Consider the following 1,449-nt stretch of genomic DNA (forward strand, 5'->3'; position numbering starts at 1 on the left):
CGCCCCCGACTCTCAGCCCGCCGGGTGCGCGCCGGCTAGCCGTCCTGCTGTCACGTCCACCGTGCCGCCAGGGCTGTGAGCCAGGCCGAGCTCGGTGGGGGCCCCAGCCCCGGCAGGCGGGGGCTGAGGGCTGGGCGGGCCTGCACGGGGCCTGGAGATGGGGCGCCCATCCGTCCCTGTTTGTGTCTCGGCTTGCGGGGCCCGGGGGTTACAGCAGGGCTGGGGACTTGGGACGTGGCCCTGAGGTCACCAGCGCCCCTCGCCCTGGAAGCCACCCGCCCGGGCTGACCCGGCCTCCCTCCCTCCCGAAGGCCGAGCCCCGCCATGGACCAGGACTACGAACGGCGGGTGCCGCGCCGCCAGCCCCAACGAGAACACGATGCCGTGCGTGAGTGCTGCGCCTCCTCCCCAGGGCCGGGCTCAGCGCGGGGCCGCGGGCGCACGGGCCGACCCTGCGGGGTTAGAGCAGAACCAGAGCCCTGAGACATGGGGCTCTCGGGTGTAGACACGAACGTGGGTGCTGTCCACACAGCCCGAGCGCCTGACCTGGTCGACGGAAGGCACCGGGTTCCGCACAGGCCGGTGAGCCTGGGCCCTGCCGTGCCCACAGCGGGTGCTGCAGGAGGCCAGGTGTGGTGAGGGGCAGGTGGCGGCGGGTAAGGCCCTGGGCCTCCTGTGGACACGGGGCTCACGCGGACCTGCTGGGGCTGCAGTCTGGGCCTTATGAAGGGACGTCCAGCCCCTTCAGATGCCACCCGTGGGCTGGGTCCTTCCGGAGAGGGACGCCGGCCCAGCGCGGGTGTGCGCAGACCCTCCTGAGCAACAGGTGGAGGCCACGTGAGAGGCCGGGGGTCCACTGCTGGCCCCGCCCAACCAGGCGGTGTGGGGGCAGCTGTGGTCCCAGGGACGTGGGGGACCGGGTCAGGACGGGCAGGACACCGAGCCCCAGGCTGAGGCAGCAGATGTATACTCCGTGGGGGAGAGGGGTCGCCAGGCCAGGGCTGGGGCGTGGGGCTGAGGGCAGCAGCCTCCAGGACAGGGCAGGGTGGTCACCCACGGCCCTGTCCTGCAGCGCCCTGGCTGTTGTCGTGGTCACTTAGAGACAGTCCGTCTGCTGGCCCCGCCCCAGACCCCTCCCCTCTCTGTGGCCCTGTGCTCTGGGGAAGCCTGGACGTGGGGGCTGCAAGGGCTCCCTGACCCAGACGGCCTCCGGTACCCCCCGGGGAATCAGGGTCGCACCCTGAGTTCCGGCCGAAGTGCCCACGCTGCCGCCTTCCACCTTCCGCCCCGTAGGTGTCCGAGATGCGGCGCACCCTGACGCCCGCCAACTCGCCGGTGTCGTCCCCCAGCAAACACGGAGACCGCTTCATCCCCTCGCGGGCCGGGGCCAACTGGAGCGTGAACTTCCACAGGATCAGCGTGAGCGCGCCAGCCAGGCGGGGCGGGGCG

The 1,449-nt window shown here is 72.5% G+C and overlaps 1 protein-coding gene across 1 annotated transcript in view; it reads left to right on the plus strand.

The window, feature by feature from the left end:
• Positions 1–309: 309 nt before the first annotated feature.
• Positions 310–1,449, plus strand: part of LOC102468362 (fizzy and cell division cycle 20 related 1) — a gene marked incomplete at its 3' end in the record, with an annotated part of 20,956 nt that continues 19,816 nt past the window's right edge. The window contains 3 exon segments of the mRNA XM_027769595.1: positions 310–359; positions 361–388; positions 1,294–1,419. Coding sequence (XP_027625396.1) covers positions 325–359; positions 361–388; positions 1,294–1,419 — 189 coding nt within the window.

The sequence above is a fragment of the Tupaia chinensis genome, unplaced genomic scaffold (assembly GCF_000334495.1).
Source record: "Tupaia chinensis unplaced genomic scaffold, TupChi_1.0 Scaffold149964_2, whole genome shotgun sequence".
Lineage (NCBI taxonomy): Eukaryota > Metazoa > Chordata > Mammalia > Scandentia > Tupaiidae > Tupaia > Tupaia belangeri.